At 43.1% G+C, this 16,949-nt stretch overlaps 1 protein-coding gene across 12 annotated transcripts in view; it reads right to left on the bottom strand.

Moving 5' to 3' along the window:
• PITPNM2 (phosphatidylinositol transfer protein membrane associated 2) overlaps positions 1-16,949 on the bottom strand; it is a 205,865-nt gene that overhangs the window by 71,576 nt on the left and 117,340 nt on the right. For all 12 annotated transcript variants that reach the window (XM_083716884.1, XM_083716878.1, XM_083716882.1 and 9 more), the window contains 2 exons: positions 2,552-2,766; positions 401-522 (listed from right to left, as the gene is read on the bottom strand). In XM_083716884.1, coding sequence (XP_083573010.1) covers positions 401-522; positions 2,552-2,766 — 337 coding nt within the window. The remainder of the gene's footprint in view (positions 1-400; positions 523-2,551; positions 2,767-16,949) is intronic.

Genomic DNA, 16,949 nt, shown 5'->3' with positions numbered 1-16,949 from the left:
GCAGCAAAAAAAGCTAATGCTATTCTAGGCTGCATCAACAGAATTCCAGCATCCCATTCAACGGAAGTCATACTCCCATCCTATTCTGCCTTGCTCAGACCACACCTGGAGTCCTGTGTCCAGTTCTGGGAGCCACAATTTAAGAAGAATATTGACGAGCTGGACCATGTGTAGAGGAGGGCAACCAAGATGATAAAGGGTCTGAAAAGCAAGTCTTATGAGGAATGGTTGAGGGAGTTGTGTATGCTGAGTCTGGAAAAGGAGAGACTGAGAGGAGATAGCCATCTTCAAACATATAAAGGGCTCACCATACAAATAATTAACACTATAGTTGTTTACATGCACAAACAAGCAACTGTTAGGCAGAATGAAAGATTGGGAGTAGGAAGAAAATACTCACCAAGAATGGTCTGCCTTTTCTCTGCAGGGGAAAGGTTGAAGACGTTGGCTTGCTCTCCTGAGTCAGATATGTAATAGGTTTCAATATCAATAGAGAATTTCTCCACAAATGGGCATGTATACCTGAGAAAGAAATAGCATCAGGGAAGCTTAACCTAAAGCTTCTTCACACCAAAGTGCTTCAAAAAATAATTTGAACACCCACATAAATACAGGTGCTTTTCTTCCAGAAGACAGTGGGGGGGGGGAGCCTCAATGACTTATAGTGTAGCATAGATTTCATTAGCATCTCAGTTTTCATAAGATGAACATCCAGCGTTTGCTAACTTGGCAAAAAAACAGTCAGTCTTGCTGCCCTGCAAATGCTGACTCTGAGATACGACTGTTTCCTCTTCTGGAAGAGAAGGTGGCCCACCGCTAAAGGACATGAGAGCCATCAAAAGAAGCTGCAAAGGAGTCACCTAAATTTGCCACAGGCAGCCGTGCCTTTGCATGTCATCTCTTGAACCACAATTTTGTTAGTTGCTTGAAGTATTTAGAACCTGTCTTTTGAAGGTTAAAGGTAAAGATACGCCAACCATTAGGTCCAGTCACGGAAGAGTCTGGAGTTGCGCGCTCATCTTGCTCCATAGGCCGAGGGAGCCAGCGTTTGTCTGCTGACAGCTTCCAGCTCACGTGGCTGCATTACTAAGCCACTTCTGGCAAATCACAGCAGCGCATAGAAACACCGTTTACCTTCCCGCCAGAGCAGTATCTATTTATCTACTTGCACTTGATGTGCTTTTGAACTGCTAGGTGGGCAGGAGCTGGTACCGAACAACCGGAGCTCACCCCCTTCGCAGGGATTCGAACTGCCAACCTTCCGATCAGCAAGCCCTAGGCTCTGTGGTTTAGACCACAGCGCCACCCACGTCCCTTCTTCTGAAGGTTATAAATACTTAAAACAAAAATGTAAGTGCTGGATCAGCCCAGTGGTCCACCTAGGCATATTGTCTCTGTCATTGGAGGCATATCATAGCCATTATAGCCTTCTCCTCCATGGATCTGACTAATTCTCTTTTAAAGATCACCCAAGTTGGAGCTGTGTACTTTGTTGTGTCTGTCTGGAATCTTCCAAACATTCAGCTTCATTTGATGTCTATGAGTTCTAATGTTATAGGAGAGGGCTAAAAACGTTTCTCTATCCGCTTAATATTTTATGTCATGTCTCCTCTTACTCTTCTTGGGTTGTATGCAACTAAGCCCTACTCAGAGTAGGCCCACTGACGTGAATGAACCTAAGTTAGTCATGCCCATTCAGTGAGTTTAATTCTGTATATGACTAGTATTGAATACCATCCCTTTTCTCTAAACTAAAAATACCTAAAAATAAATAATTAACTATGCCGGTTCAAGAGATGGCATGCAAAGGCACCACTAGGGATTGGTTTCTCTCAGCTTCTCATTTTTTTCCAGGCTTCTTCCCCCACTCCACAATGTTAAATTCAGTTCTCCACATTTCCACAGTAATTTTCAAAGGAAATCCTTCTGAAATTTCATCAGCATTTTAGAGGGAATATATTTTAGTATACAAATTTCTGCAGTTTTGACTAATATGTACATTTTTGCAATTGATTTCCTCTAATATAAGGCTTTATATTAAAGTAATATACTACTTTATATTAAAGTAATATACTACTTTAATTAATGTATATACTTTTGTGCACACTTTTCCCCAAAAGAGCATTTTATATACATATTTGGTGGAGAACTGCACAACAAAATTAAAAGAAGTGAGAATTTTGAAGAACAATTGAGTTTTGAATCACACATTGGTTTGAGAAGTGCAAATTAGATAATTTCTCATTAAAATGCAAAAAATTGAAGTTCTCCCCTCATTCTCAGGCACCACTGCCACCTGTGGCAAAGTCAGACAACTCCTTTAGCATGAGCGAAATATCAAGACGTGCACATGCCCTTGAATCCATGTGTGGTGAAGGTTAATTAAAACAACAACAAGGAGGGTGTTTGTTTTACCTGTTATCTTCATATCTCCATTTTACAAAATGGGACTTTTTGTGGCCTATCTACCACATAGAGCTGTTGTTAATACAAGCCAATGTCAACTGTTAAGTGAGCTACAGAAATGAAAAGCTCTTATAAGAGGTAGTACCTTGTCCTTGTATAAGGATACGCATTCCATGACTCCTCCTCGACTCTTAAAGCTGCCTTTGGCAGTATAGACCGAAACCAACTGGGGATATGCATACCAATATGGTATACTTTGTGGGTATACTGCCCATTGCCACCAGGACCATCTGTGTATGGTCTGTTTTCCAAAATCTCTACACCACTGCCTTCACCACATGTCTCTTCTCGGCTCTTTTTCTGAAATTACAAAATAAAAGAGGGTGAGCAGATTCAACGATGCCCCTTGCTGAATCAATCAAGACCTGCCATCAGGTACCACAGTGGTAAATCAGGATCTTCAGAGCTGTTTAGTTAGCCATATCACCAAGGCAGACCTCTTGGTTTAGCTGCGCCTCCGCGCCTGCCTCCATCTTCATCCCCACCTGCAACAAGCATTTACTTATACATACTGTAACTGTATTTGTTCACACCCATCCACTGTTAGTCCTACTTTTGACCATCTCTGTTCTCTTTCCATTGCCAACATTGTAAGCTCCTTGGGGCGAGGATCTGGGTTTGTTTGTTTTTTGTTTATGGGTAAATGTGTGTGCATTAGAGTGAGGTTGAATACTGCTTCTCCACATTTTACAATGACCATTCATGTCTTGCAAAAGTGGTGGGACCTTTTTTGGGGGGGGAGTGGAGTCAGGAGATTCCTATTGTCCTCAAAAAGTTAGTGTTTCCAGAGTACCCTGAGAAGAAGGATCTGAGGACTGTCCCCGGGAAACGGGGATGTCTGGTAACCCTAGCACAGTATCTGTAAGTTTACTTCCATGGAGCACATAACGCTGGGGGGCTTGCTATTAATTGGGAAAATGTTTCATGGAAAATAATCAAGTCACACCGCTTTCAGTACTGTGATCTATGATTCCACCAGCTACTATGAATTTAAAACACCACCACCATAAGAACCCTAATCATGGTTCTCTCATGTTATGTCAAGTTGCTCCATAAAATTCACTTTGCTGCCCTGAGTCCTGGCATCCCTAGCTGCTGCCATCAGATGTTGCCCCATCTAGAGGAAGACATGGGTTGTATGTGGAGTGCCCTCTCTTGCTTCTAGGACGAAGGCAGCTTTCCTACAAATTGAGTCCTTACAGGTGGATACATACCTTGGCTCTGCCACTCCTGTTGACCCTTCATGGTGATAAAAAAGACAGAAAGCTAGCACAAAGTTAAGAAAGAAGAGAATGTGTCTTTCTTGAAACATCCTGAGGGAAAAGGTTTCATCAACATGCAAATCCAGTTTGGAAATGTTAGAGGTGAGTTACATCTAATTTTTTATCGTGCATACCTACTCTAATTATAAGGGGAAATCCCGTCATCCTCCCAGTGTCCATCAAAAGATTTCTGGGGCAGATGGTGACACAGATCTATCCTGGCTAAAATAATAGCATTAAATTACTTGTAACGGGGAACCCAGAGGAGCAGATGCGCTACGATTAGCAAGAATGGCAGTTACTTAAAGGCTCTTATTAAAATAAATCTCTGGGAATAAACATGGAATGGGACATAGCACATGACCTCATGTAAGCAGTTATGGAAAAACAATTCTGGTGGATGTCATTGAAGCATAACACATCCCTGTTGGTATCACCAGCTCTTCACAACAGAAAATGAAAAGCCACAAACAGCTGAACAAAAAGAGATTGTGTCATAGTCTTTTGGATCCACTTCAGCCTTTCCTCCAACTAAATATGCAGGTCAATGAGGGAACCCCAATTAAATAGACAAGTCACTAAGGTGGTTCTAATGGCCCCTGTTATTCTGGTATATTGCAGAAGCACAATAAAGAATTTATATGGTAGCCAATTACAGCTTTCCAGGATGTTTCCACACGGTAGTACTCAAATACTTGCACACTGTTTTGTGACATTTTGGTTGTCTGAATTTTGGAAATTTTCTTAAGGGCCAACATGGCTACCTTTACTTTTATGCAACACACTTTCTGTAAAGAGATTTAGTAGGGTATAATAACTTCCCCGAGTATTCTGTAACAAGCACTTCCAAATTCTCTCACAAATATGACTTTATTGGAGATGTTCTCTGTGTGGGAGCCTGTGGAATGTTTTCGCCTGGCACCTAAAGATATGCAACAAAGGTGTCAGCTGAACCTCTCTGGGGAGAGCATTCCACAAGTGGGGAGCCACTGCAGAAAAGGCCCATTCTCATGTTGCCACCCCCTGGACCTCCATAGAAGAAGAAGAAGAAAAGTTTGGATTTGATATCCCGCCTTTCACTCCCTTTAAGGAGTCTCAATGCGGCTAACATTCTCCTTTCCCTTCCTCCCCCACAACAAACACTCTGTGAGGTGTGTGGGGCTGAGAGACTTCAGAGAAGTGTGACTAGCCCAAGGTCACCCAGCAGCTGCAGGTGGAGGAGCGGAGACGCGAACCCGGTTCCCCAGATTACGAGACTACTGCTCTTAACCACTACACCACACTGGCACCAAATGTCCCATTTTAAGAGGGGCACTCCAGATCACAGAAGCTAATCCTGGTTTCTGTTTGGATCCTGGAATGTCCCATTATTTGCACTGGACCAAAATATGCTCTGGCACTCTGGCACAAGTCAGCAGGATTGCACCAGAGCTGGCATGACCCTGCTGACGAGTGTCAGAGTGCCTTCCAGTCCAGCGCTCTGGCAATCATCAGCAGGGGCACGCCAAAGTGTCTTCTGGTCCAGCGCTCTGGCACAACTCTGCTGACGATCGCAAAAGTGCTGGACCAGAAGGCATGCCCCTCCTCGAGTCCCAATTTTAGGACGTAAATGGACCTCTCATGGGGGAGATACATAAAGAAGAGCCTCAGATGATGATCACAGGGACTGCAGTAGTTCATATGGCGAGAGGCAGTCCTTGAGGTCCTGAGTTGTTTAAGGCTTTATAGATCAAAACCAGCACTTTGAATTGAGCCCAGAAACTAACTAGCAGCCTGTGCAGTCGGGCCAGGAGTGGCATTATATGCTTAAACCATCTTGCCCGGTGAGCAACCTGGCAGCCCAAGTCTGCTGCCCCTGATATTTCTGAACCATCTTCAGAGACAGTGCCACATATAACGCGTTGCAGTCATTTCCCCAAGATTAACTGGGAAAAGGGACTAAAGGTAATTGGCTTTTAAATTAAATAGGATCAGGAACTAAGTTTTATCTGGTAGCCTTATGCAAACCTGTGCAACTGTCAACTAAAGAGATAGTAACCTTATTACAACAAATATAAGTCTTAATGGAGCACTAATAAATTGAAGTATAGTATTAGCTTTATCATACCTTTGTAGTTTATAAGAAATAAATAATATATTGTTACTTTTATTAAATTAGGTTGAGTTTGAACATCTAAACTACCACAGCTGCTGGAATATAGCTAATGGTGTTGGAAAACAATAAATTATAGACATTTGATTGTAGCGATTAAAAGAAGAATCAACAGTGGCAAATATAGGCAGAGAACCAGCTTTTAAAGAAATAGGTGGCTCTTTACACACAACCACCACATTTTTGCGGTTTCATCAAACTGGTTAAGGACACTTCTGAAAACAGCTGCATTTATATCATTATGGGTGGAATGATTACATGTTGTTGCAGATTTGAAATGTATTCAGGGGAGGGGAGATAAAGAGGAATACACATTAGAAGATATTGTTTATTGGAATAGAGAAGTCTGGGTTCAATCCCTTCTCAACTATGAATCTCGCTGCTCACTATATCAAACCTAAACCTACCTCACAGGGCTGATGGGAAAATAAAATCAGGAAACCTGAACTAGGCTGTAAAATGGAAATGCTAGCTTTGTTTGCAGGCTTACAATCAAAAGACAAAGCAAGGGAGAAATGAAAGGGGAAGGGAAGTCACTTGGGAAACCTAGGATTAAAATGCACTTAAATGTAGTAAGAAAAGAGAGCTGCACAAACCCGGGGAGATAATAGCTGGGCCAGGCATTTGCCTAGATTTTTAGACCAGATGAAAATAATTGTTCCCCCGTTTACTGTAGATTACAGCGTACAGAGCAACCTTTCAAAGGTAGTCAAGTTAGACAACATTTACAATCAGCTCAGCACTTTTGTTTCCATGGATCGCTGAGATGTATTTTGCTTCAAATGAAAGGCTTGCAGCCTTGCGCCGATATATAATCCAAAGTCTGACAGCAATATACTCACAAAATAAAACCTGTTGCTTATAAATAGCCAAATCACAACAACATAAAGGCTGTTTGCTAAGAAAATCCTTGCGGTGCAAGAATCATAAGCAAGGTCAGGGCCGTCTTAAGTATATCCGGCACCGTGGTGCAAAGATTCCTCCCGCCCGCCCCTGTTTCCCAGAGTTGCTGACCTTTTTACAGCGCTGCTGGCAGCTTTGCGGGGCTGGAGGAGGCAGGCAGCGGGTGGAGGGCAGCTCTTCCAGTGGGGAAGAGGCGGAGGCTTTGGGTGCGGCGCTGCTTCAGCGAGGCAGGCAAGGGTGGCGAGCTGATACTGGGAGGTGCTGTGCCCAGCCTCCACCTCTTCCCTGGCGCCCGTGCCGTGGTGGCCACGGCAGGTGGAGGCTCCAGGCACGGTGCTGCTTCAGCGCAGCATGGCGGAGATGGGTGAGGGCAGTGAGCTGATGCTGTGAGGCGCCGTGTCCAGCCTCCGCCTTTTCCATGCTTGGTGCCCTGGCGCCACTTGCCTCTATGGGCAAGACACCCCTGAGCAAGGTGTCAATCCAAAGATCAAAAACTTTTTACAGCCTTGTTGATTCCAATGGAAGAGAGTTAGCTAGTAGGCAAAGGGAGAGACCACTATCCCTCAGAGCAGAAAGAATTCATAATGCCTGCATACACACCATACATTTAAAGCACATTTGAAGTAACCTCCTTGCCATATAATCCTGTAGTTTAAGGGTTCTGGGAATTATAGCTCTGTGAGAGGTAAACTACCATTTCCAGGATTCTTTGTGGAAGGGGATGTGCTTTAAATGTACAGTGGACGCTCGGGTTGCGAACATGACCCGTGCGGGAGGCACGTTCGTAACCCACAGCATTCACAACCAGCAGTGCCGCGTCTGCGCATGCGCAGGTTGTGATTCAGCACTTCTGCACATGCGCGAGCGCCAAAACCCGGAAGTAACCCATTCCGGTACTTCCGGGTTTGGCGCAGTGTGCACGCAACCTGAAGTGTCTGTAGCCCAAGGTATGATAGTACTGTTCGTACAAAGCCTGTTAGCATTGGCCTCTGGACTGCCAGTTTCCTACCTGTCTCCCTTCCTCAAATTGCCAGCTGTTGCCAACAAGGCTCAGCTCTGTCACTTTGAAAGTCTGCTAGTAGCCAGCTGCTTCAAAAGCTGCTGCTTCTGCATGGTACCCAGCCTCAGTCCCTGCCTATGTATTTTCAGCTGCTTTCTCATTGTGTTGGCCTTTCAACTAAGTGAATATGGCAACCAGGTACGCTGGCTTGCCCCCGCGATTGAGGGGGCAGGCGCTGCATGCTGTGCATGCACATGTAATGTGACGATGTGAGCACACCACCAGGTGTGTGAGAGTGACATGAGCACATTTCACAGTGTGTACACATCATCATGGAATATTGAGGCCTAGAAAACTGGGGGAGGGGCGGGTGCCCCTGAGGCCACCAATGCTGCTTATAGCCACCCACATCCCTGTCTAAGGGCTAAAGCTATATTCTCCATCAAAATTGTGAGTTTTGATAAGAAGTTAATGGTCCTACACATCCTTTGCCATCTGTCAATATCCTTCTTGGTATATGGCATTCGTTAATAACCAAAGAGTCAATGAAAGTTGTTGGGAAATAACTGTTCTGTACTTCTGAGCAAGAATTCTGAGCATAAGGGCAGTACTATTATTTTTAGCACATAATGGAAACAATGTTCCTGTTGACACAACTTCAGATTGCTTTGGCCTTGTGAGCTACAGCAGCACATGACTAGCACATGGCTAACTCATGCTCACTTTGTTATCTGCTATATTGACCTTGAATTCTTACTAAGAAGTGCTGCTCCCCCATGTTTTGAACTTCTAAATTGGACTTTTCTCTTCTGTGACATTTTGGATTCACCCTTGCTCCATTTCTTTGTGCACAGACCCACACTGTGCATTTGAAGCACATCCAACACACTTGACGTCCCCCAAAGAATCATGGGAACTGTAGTTTGCTAAGGGTCCAGGGAATTGAAACTAAGTGAGAGGAACCTACAGTTCCCAGGATTCTTTGGGGGAAGCATGTGCTTTGAATGTATGTTGGGTGTGCTTTGAATGTATGGAGTAGATCTGCCCTCTAAGTCTAAGGTACTATCTGCCCAGCTTCTAAGGTTCATTTCAGAACACAAGTATAACTTTTATCATAGTAAACGTAAGAATTTTCCTTGTACCAGGTCAAATTGGTAATAAAATTCATAAAGCCATGACTATCTACCTGCCTTCTACCCAACTTTGTACTGCTTCTCAATATTTTCCCTTGATGCTTCACTTCTCTATAGCCCAGTCATTTCCCTCTTGCATATTTACATGCAATCATCATGTTTTGTCATTGAGTAATTGCAGTGTAAGTGAATGAGTTGACAGGGTACCATAAATTGCTGTCTACTATAATAGGCAAATTTGTGTTTATTACAGAACACAGTTCTGCCATGGGAGGGGGAGCGGAGAGGAGAGAACAATAGGAAAAAAGGTGCCTCATAACATGAAGAGTCCTTCCTCACCACTGAGGTTCTAGGAGTCTCATTTTGGCCACTGAAAACTTCCAGCCTGTAACCTGCTCAGAGAACTCTTCCCACACAGACTCATCTGCTGCACATTTCCCACCAATCCCACCCTGTCTATTGCAAAAAAATCTGGAAGCATTCTAAGGCATGTTATCAGTTCATGTAGGGTGCTTTCCAAATCTGGAGCCCATGAACTGAGAGTATGGCCTGCAACTAAGGAGGGAATCCAACATTGCTGTGTAGTGCTTCTGATTTTACTCCAGAATGGGGGGGGGGGGTTTATTAACACATCTAAGTTTTCAGTCTCTCTTATTCTGCTTCTTTATATTGAATGTTGTTAACTTTTTAACTAATAATGTTCCAGTATTTGTTTCCAATTCCTGCCAATACTCAGCTACCTTGCTTCAATTAACAAATGACTAAGGCAGCCCTGTTCAGGGAAGTTTTTAATATGTAATGCTGTACGGTTTTTAACACTGATTGGGAGCCGCCCAGAGTGGCTGGGGAAAACTCAGCCAGATGGACGGGGTATAAATAATAAATTATTATTATTATTATTATTATTATTATTATTATTATTATTATTATTATATTACTTTCTTATTTTATACCCATTTTGTTCAGATATTCCAGAATTATCTATTTGGGATCCAATGGAACTAATATACCAGTATACTGCACTGCCTCAGGGAGGTCAGCTCAGGTAGCAAATAAGGCATTGGGTTGGGTCCTTAGCCTAATGAGTACCATACTAAAGAAGCCTGGGGTGTGTATGTCTCTATCCGGGAGCCCACAAAGGGGATAATGGGCCATAGCAACCCTCCAAAATGGTGGCCATGGTGGGATTGCCCTGTCTGGTGTATGTCATAGGATGACCCCTTAATCCAGGACCGACCCAGCCAATTAATCAATCAGCATGCGGGCTGGTTGACCCAGGATGCACACCCAATGCCTTCACCAAAGCCTACTTACATCTGTAGTCAATAAAGTTGTGGCCTATTTTAAAAAATAAAAGGGAGAAAGGTTGTTTTCTGCTGCTCCAGAGAAGCGGACACGGAGCAATGGTTCCAAACTACAAGAAAGAAGATTCCACCTAAACATTAGGAAGAACTTCCTGACAGTAAGAGCTGTTTGACAGTGGAATTTGCTGCCAAGGAGTGTGGTGGAGTCTCCTTCTTTGGAGGTCTTTAAGTAGAGGCTTGACAACCATATGTCAGGAGTACTCTGATGGCGTTTCCTGCTTGACAGGGGGTTGGACTCGATGGCCCTTGTGGTCTCTTCCAGCTCTATGATTCTATGATAACCCAATACCAATGTCCTGTGTCTTATTTATCTCCCTTGTCCTGCCCTGTGCTGGCTGAACACTTCCTGCACCTGGAAACCCTCTTTCTTCCATTGCAGAATTAAGGCAGCAAACATGGCATTTCCAAGCAATCTCCATTCCAAGTACTGACCAGACCCAGACCTGCTCTACTTGAGCAAGGTGATTGTAGATGTATTTTCAGATCAGGCTCTTGAAGTGCAGATATACATGTAATAGAATCCTATGAGGTATGGACAGTAGCATCGCATAATCTTCTGCCATATATTTTGGAAAGTTGCTTGTCTGTTGGCTATGCATATGGACATCTCTTAAAATATCATAATCAAGTTTCGCATGATGGTTCCCGAGATCAAGGAGGAGGTCTTTATCTATGTTTGGATACAACTGGGGACCTTTTGACTCAATAAGGCTTGAAAGACAGAACATTTCAAAATTGCACTGATTTTAACCACTGATGTCAAAACTGCATTGATTTGTTACTTTCTCAGAATTCCCGAGCAACACCAGGAAGTTGCTGATTGCTATTAAAGCAGAAAACTGAAGGAAAGTAGGATAGATTGAAATAATAGTTTCCTCCTTTCCTCTCCCATTTAGAGCTTTAGAGCTGCATCTCCTGGATAGATAGATGGTTGCTCAATGTATTGTAATTGTCTGAAATGCTGGTGTGAGCAAAAGGAAACAGCAACCAGCCAGCCTCAAACACTCCAGTCAGTATGTGCCTGTTGCAACAGTAAGATTTGTGAAGTCTAGCAGCATTTGAGAGGCACGAATAAATGGGATGACAACAGACAGCTAGGCTTGCAGCTTCTTGTGCTGGGAGCTGTAATTAAGTAAAATCTTAAAAACAGAATGCTACCGACAGTTATTGCCTGAATTACATGCAACTAAGACACAGTTGATTTTCAATTGGTTTTTACATTGCAAGCTCTCTTAGATAACAATAACTCCTACTTGTGCGGCAGCAGTCATTTGCACGCATATAGGAGTACCTGTTTTATCCTGGGCTGTCTGTTTCCATGATGTGAGTAAGACCTGGGTATCATTAACCACTTCTTTTGAATCATTCAATCTGACATGCAATTCATTAGGAGCAATACATCTACAGTGCTGTCTGCTTTCTGATGCGGGTATAGAGACAATGACAAGACCAACTATCTTTATGTCACACCATTTTTCAGTATTTGAAGTGCTCCAGAATTATCAAAGTGGAGGGCACTACCGAGGGAGGATTGGAGCAGGTTTATCCTCCCCATATTTTGGATCATCTGCAATTATTTCCTAGGAACACCTGTATTCCAGGTCAATTCACAGACTATTGTTACAAACAAGTAGTCATATGTAATAAATATGCATGTTAAATAAGTCACAATACTGGAACATGGATACACCTCTTATACTAAGTCAGTTCACTGGTCCATGAACTATGTAGCCAAGATATGTACCTCCCCTATGGAACATCACCAGTATATTAGCTAAAGCCAGTGTGGTCTAGCAGTGGATAAAACACTGGAGGCTCAGGGAGTCTGGAGTTCAGATCCCCACTTAGACATAAAACACATCACCACTGGGTGGTTTTTGCCTTGTTGCTTGTAAATGGGCCTGGGTTCAATCCTTGGTACTTTCAGAAGGGGCTAGGAAAGATCTGCCTGAGAGGAGGGTTACTGCTAATCAATGTAGACAGTACTAAACTTGGTGGACTAACGTCTGGCACAGCAAAAAACAGCTTCCTATGTTCCTAAGGCGATTAATTCCCTCTCTATCTCTCTGACTAATTCACAAAGAGTTCTTGTGAAGTTAAAACAGGGTAACTTGAAGGAAGAAAAGGGAGCAAAGGAAGCTGCCTTATTTGTACAAGCCACAACAGTCTATATTCAACGATTGTTGCATGTTCTATTTGTAACATAGAAATATATTGGGTTGGTAAACGTAAAGGCGCTGTGGTCTAAACCACTGAGCCTCCTGGGCTTGCTGATCGAAGGTCGGCAGTCCGAACCTGCACGATGGGGTGAGCTCCTGTTGCTCTGTCCCACTTCCTGCCAACCTAGCAGTTTGAAAGCATACTAGTGCAAGTAGATAAATAGGTACTGCTGCAGCAGGAAGGTAAATGGTGTTTCTGTGCGCTCTGGCTTCCATCACTGTGTTCAGTTGTGCCAGAAGTGGTTTTGTCCTGCTGGCCACATGACCTGGAAAGCTGTCTGTGGAAAAATGCCAGCTCCCTCGGCTTGAAAATGAGATGAGCGCTACACCCCATAGTCACCTTAGACTGGACCTAACTGTCCAGGGATCCTTTACCTTTATTTACCTACCTATGTTGGGTTGTATCCAATGTTAGCTCTATTCAAAGGAGACCCAGTGAAATTAGCAGACAAGACTTACTTTTCCATGCATTCTTTTCCATGCATCTATTCTGAAGAAGACTAGCACTGGACACAACCCAATTTGTTTTTATATACATATTGTACATTATGTAGTCTTCCCTGAGTGTAAGAACAGAGAAAACCAGAAACCTAAATAAAATACAATATACAAAAGTATTCACTTCTATTGCCTTCAAAAGCTAATTTAAGGTTTGTTCATTGCACTCCATCTCTCTACCATTCATCATCACTAATGCAGAAAGATACTGATCAGAATTTAAAACAATGCTTATAGCTCAAAATAAAAAGAATCGTTAAAGGGGATTTCCTTGTTTGTCTGCTAGTTATCATATTCATCTACATTTAAGGTTTACTGCCCCCCCCACCCTGTTTTTGTTTTAGTTATCCAGCCAGCATCCCGTTATAGACAGAAGCAGCCTTAAGCTCCAGCATCTGTTTCCATAGCAATGGATTTGCATCAGCAACCCAATGGATTTGGTTCAGGCCAGCCTTGGTCAGTTTTCTGCGTAGCACATAGATTGCTAGCACTAATAACAAATTGAATGATGTCACTGGCTACCACACACAAGATCTGTGTACGTCATTTGAGTCAAAACATGTATTTTTTTACATACGACACACAAAAATAAGTTGGATTCCATTTGATCCATGTATGATATATTACTTTAGAAAATGTAATTAATACAAGGAGGTCACTTAGTAAAAACAGGGGCTAAACTTGAGAAAGGGCTTAGCCCTTAGAGATTTTAGACTAACCTGGCTACAATTTTAAAAAGTTATGGCAGTTACACAATAGTAGTATGCTTAAACAGATGACTCTTGAAAAAAAATGTCAGAGCTCCCTGATACTGTTATAGATAAATCCAACATATCTCTACCGTGGCTACAGTATTGTTATATGTATTAAAATGTACCTTTTCTCTATACAGTATATGTTTGCAGAATCTTCAGATTAAAATCAGTTGAATAAAAAAAAACAAAATGAGGCTGCGTAGAGGGAGGTTAACTTTGGCTCAATTTGGTGTTAACTTGAAAATAAGTCCATTTTGTGGTGGTGGTGGTGTTATTAAAATGAATGCTGAAAATTTCCAATAGCTTGCTTATTTATTTATTTTTCAAATAATGTGGTGTTCTCCATTGATGCAGCTTTTGGTGCCCTTTCTACTAGTTACAAGTGAAATCCACAGTCTGGCCAGCCCAATTAAACCACCTGGCTGACAAAAACCTGGGGGGGGAGGATCCCATTGTTAATACACTGGGTTCAGTGTGCAGGCCAGAAAAATAGAGGAATGACTCACAGATTCCCAAAGGTAATCTCTGACTCTGGGCAGAGGGGGAAAGCATGTACATGTCTGTTGACTCACATTATTTTTTAAGAGCAGTGCTTTTTTGGTTAAAAAAGTGAGGTTCTGGTACTCATATCTTGATAAAAGTGCTGTGGGTGCCAGTACAGAATGACTGTCATGGAAAGAAAAAAAGAGGTGACAATAATCTAAACTAGTGAGTATTGTCACACACAAAAAGCACTGATTAAGAGTATTATTATTATGGTTTATTTACATGCTGTTTTTCCAGCCCCAATCCCCCCCAACAAACAGTGAACAGCATATTAAAACACATATATGGTTTACAGTGCAATAAAATACCATTAATGAAACAAAATACCACTAGTCCAGTGAAAGATCCATCCCCTATATACAATCACCAATTCTCTTTTAAATCAATTTAAGCTATCGCCACATTTTCTGGCAGTAAATTCAGTATATTAATCACTTACTTTATGAAAAAGTATTTTGTCTGCAACAGAGATACAACATAGATTGAGAGGGAGAGTCAGGTTGTAAAATCTAGCAACCAACTGATAGCCATAGATATGTAGAGCTTGGTCAGTGGACAGACTCTATTTACGTTGCAGTTGGCAGCCTTCCAATTACTTTCCAAATCTATGATTTTATGGTGATCACAAAAGGCTTGTTACTAGTGCATCTGCTGTGCAATCCATGCAACCTTTGCAACTATGACGGCTCTTTTGGTCCCAGCCCATGTGACTTATTCTCCCCATATCACAACTTGGGCAGATGGTTCGGGGCAAGTCTGGCCAACGGAAACTAAGCTGGGGAAAGTCAGCTATGCACAGACATGTGTAAAGTGTGTATGAGAGAGTGGGGGACGTAGCTTGCTAATAACAACCGTCAGGGATTGCTCTTTTTCAGCCTGCCCATAACAGATGGTCACATAATACGGTGCTATTCATCTGGATACCTCACAAGGACATATTCCACACACACACACCACACACAGCTGTTAGGAGAGGGAGCCATTTGCCCAGACCTTGCTGTATCTCTACACACACATAAATAAAGAGCAGCTGTGCAAAGGGGCATGGGCCAATGCCCAGGATGAGAGCCTTGGACTGGATTTCCTGGAAAACCGAGAACCAAGATCAATACCAGCAGAACTCGGACAGCTCCAAGACAACTGCAGGGATGCAGGCAGAATACAAGCAAGGAGCACTCAGGTAGATATAGCGATGCAGTGCTTATCTAGAGGCAAGGCTACTGGTATAAAAATGGCAACAAACTAGCATCCTGTGGCCAAAGGGGCCTGATTGTATGTGCAACATAAATTATGCAAATCCTTAAAATACCCAGACATTTATCTTACAGAAAAGCAAATGGATAGTTGTGAAATTTTGATTCTTCCCCACCCCCCATGGGGAAATATGGTATCTGGAAAAGATGTACAGTGGTACCTCAGGTTAAGAACTTAATTCGTTCCAAAGGTCCGTACTTAACCTGAAACTGTTCTTAACCTGAAGCACCACTTTAGCTAATGGGGCCTCCTGCTGCGGCTGCGCCGCCGGAGCCCGATTTCTGTTCTCATCCTGAAGCAAAGTTCTTAACTTGAAGCACTATTTCTGGGTTAGCGGAGTCTGTAACCTGAAGTGTATGTAACCTGAAGCGTATGTAACCTGAGGTACCACTGTATTAGTAAATGATTGGCAGTAGTGGACAGGAGAAAGGGGACACAGCTGGAGGCCCAAATCTTTATTTCTGTAAAGATGCACATCATGTGTCAAGAACAATAGGAAGCTACATCCTCTAATGTTGGGGATTTTGGCAATACATTTTGGCACCTGAGGAGAACTGCAAAATGGTGCCCCCAGCCAGTGAAGAAGGGGTGAGTGAAGATCTACATCAGGAACAAGGGAGTAAGAACCGCCCTGAGACCTTGAATAAATAAATTCAAAAAATAATGATGATGTACATCAGGATGCTGCCTCTGTTGATCCTGTCACCTGAGGAGGTCGCCTCACCTTGCCTCATGGGCAGGCTGGCGCTGCTCTGACAGAGAAACAATCCTCACCCAAATGGGCATGCATATGCTCAGCAGCCCTGTCTTCTTTGTATCATTCCTTATACTCCAGGACTGAGCCCTGGCTTTCAGAACGGTTCTGGGGTTGAGAATAAGATACCAAGGGGGTTTCAGTCAGGATACTATGGCCAGCCAGACCTGAATAGCATTGTGTCGCCAGAAGAAAAAGACTGATTTGCTCTCTGCTGCACTTGGCCACCACCAAAGTAAATGGCTAGAAGGTGTTACTGCAGCTCATTAACCGTGAACCCAAGGGGTCAACTGAGTTTCTTAACACCTCAGCCTTTGGCCTCAGCCTGAGCAGCTCATCTCCTGAGCAAAGACAAAGCTGCTGTCAACCTGCTTGTACCTCTTCCTCAGCGTACCTGCCGGCTTGCCTGCCTCCCTCAGCTTATTCAGCAGCAACCAGGCTTCTGCTTTTCCCACTCACAGCAATGCCTTTGGACCTCTAGTCACATAACTAAGCCCCAGATCAAACTGAGACCTGTGGAAGCCATGAAGGAAGAAGAAGCAGCCATCTGATACACTGAAGCTCTTGGCTTCTAAAACACAAGAGTGTTTTATTTAGCAGCTTGTGCTTCTTTGCTCTACGCAGCTGTTACTGGGTCTTCACA

This window comes from Podarcis gaigeae (assembly GCF_964106915.1).
Source record: "Podarcis gaigeae genome assembly, chromosome: 16".
Taxonomy (NCBI): Eukaryota; Metazoa; Chordata; class Lepidosauria; order Squamata; family Lacertidae; genus Podarcis; species Podarcis gaigeae.
Note: the sequence above shows the minus strand (reverse complement) of the source record. Positions and strands in the feature narration are given on the sequence as shown.